General features: G+C 52.4%; 1 protein-coding gene across 1 annotated transcript; it reads right to left on the bottom strand.

Annotated features, from left to right (window-relative positions):
- Nucleotides 1–945: 945 nt before the first annotated feature.
- BO97DRAFT_325581 (uncharacterized protein) lies at nucleotides 946–1,230 on the bottom strand (the record flags this gene model as incomplete). The annotated part of the gene is made up of 1 exon (XM_025691306.1): nucleotides 946–1,230. A coding segment is annotated over one exon (285 nt), but the record flags the coding sequence as incomplete, so codon positions are not given.

Below are 1,230 nucleotides of genomic sequence, written 5' to 3'. Positions count from 1 at the left end.
GCCCCTTCTCTGTTGCATTGGGCTTACCGCATCCAATGCACTTGCCGGAGATAGTGGGCACCCCCGATAACTTTGCCACTTATTTCCACAGTGGCACTACTGCTCAGCAACCGATCAGTTGAACACGTCGGTTGATTGTGTCACACAGTTGATCGACTGCGCCCAATAAACTCCCAACATGGGTTATCTTGACTCTGATGCTGCTCAATTCAACGCATAGTTTGGGACGGGCCAAATCAGCACCGGCTGTTTAACCATTCCTGATACAACGGCACTGCTCAAAAGGTCAACTCTTAGTCGGAGGGCAGACGCCCTGCAGAAGCCAGGAAGCCCGGCGTCGCTCGACCATACCCCATCCTTCCTCTGCTGTTGCATCGGGATTACCGTATTCAATGCACTTGCGGGAGACGTGCGCACCCCCGACAACTTTGCAACTTATTTCCACACTGGCACTGTCTACAAGCGTTAAGATGAGCCACCGAACTGTTTACGGTCTGGGCTTGCTCTAGGGGGGTAGGTATTTCGTAAGTAAGACAGTCAATTCAATTTACGGCCTCTCATTTCCCACCTAATGACATAAAACCAATTTCCTGACTCTATGTACCATGTCCTGCCCAGCCACTGCGGCCACTGGTGGAGTAATGAAGCATGTGCCGCTCTCGAATCTTGCTTCTGGATGGTATTGAACTGGCTCAATCTAGCATCACCGGCATCTCTTGGTGAATAGATTCGTTATCGGTCGAGAGCTAGACCCCCACTTGTTTAGATGTACTTGCTCCACATGCCTCCAATCGTGTCCGTGGGAAGATAACCGATCAGAGGTGCACTGGGTGGCAAGTCCTGCCCTGCACGGGTGCAGAACCCCATTTCTCGCAGAGCTTGGTTCCACAATGGTTCAGAGACGCCTGCCTCACTGCAGTACTTCAGCTTCATCCAGCGGCTTCTGTGTGGATGGGAACCGTTGACATACCGGCATGACTGGTACTTTTCTTGCACCCGTAGACTCAACTTACCCAATCCGTGGACTAAGACCAGATACGTTGGGACAGGCCACAAACCCCGGCAGTGGCTCACCGAAATCAGAGCCGCCCCCAGGACGGATTGGGCATAGACAAACGGGCTGTTGACGTTCTTGACAAAACTCCGAGTAGGTCCCATGGTTCCCAGCAAAAAGATCAACGCGCGAGTGTACACAAAACCGTGCAAGGGCATGATGCTGGAGTGGTAGTC

Source organism: Aspergillus homomorphus (assembly GCF_003184865.1).
Source record: "Aspergillus homomorphus CBS 101889 unplaced genomic scaffold BO97scaffold_149, whole genome shotgun sequence".
Lineage (NCBI taxonomy): Eukaryota > Fungi > Ascomycota > Eurotiomycetes > Eurotiales > Aspergillaceae > Aspergillus > Aspergillus homomorphus.
This window is presented reverse-complemented; position numbering and strand designations above follow the sequence as displayed.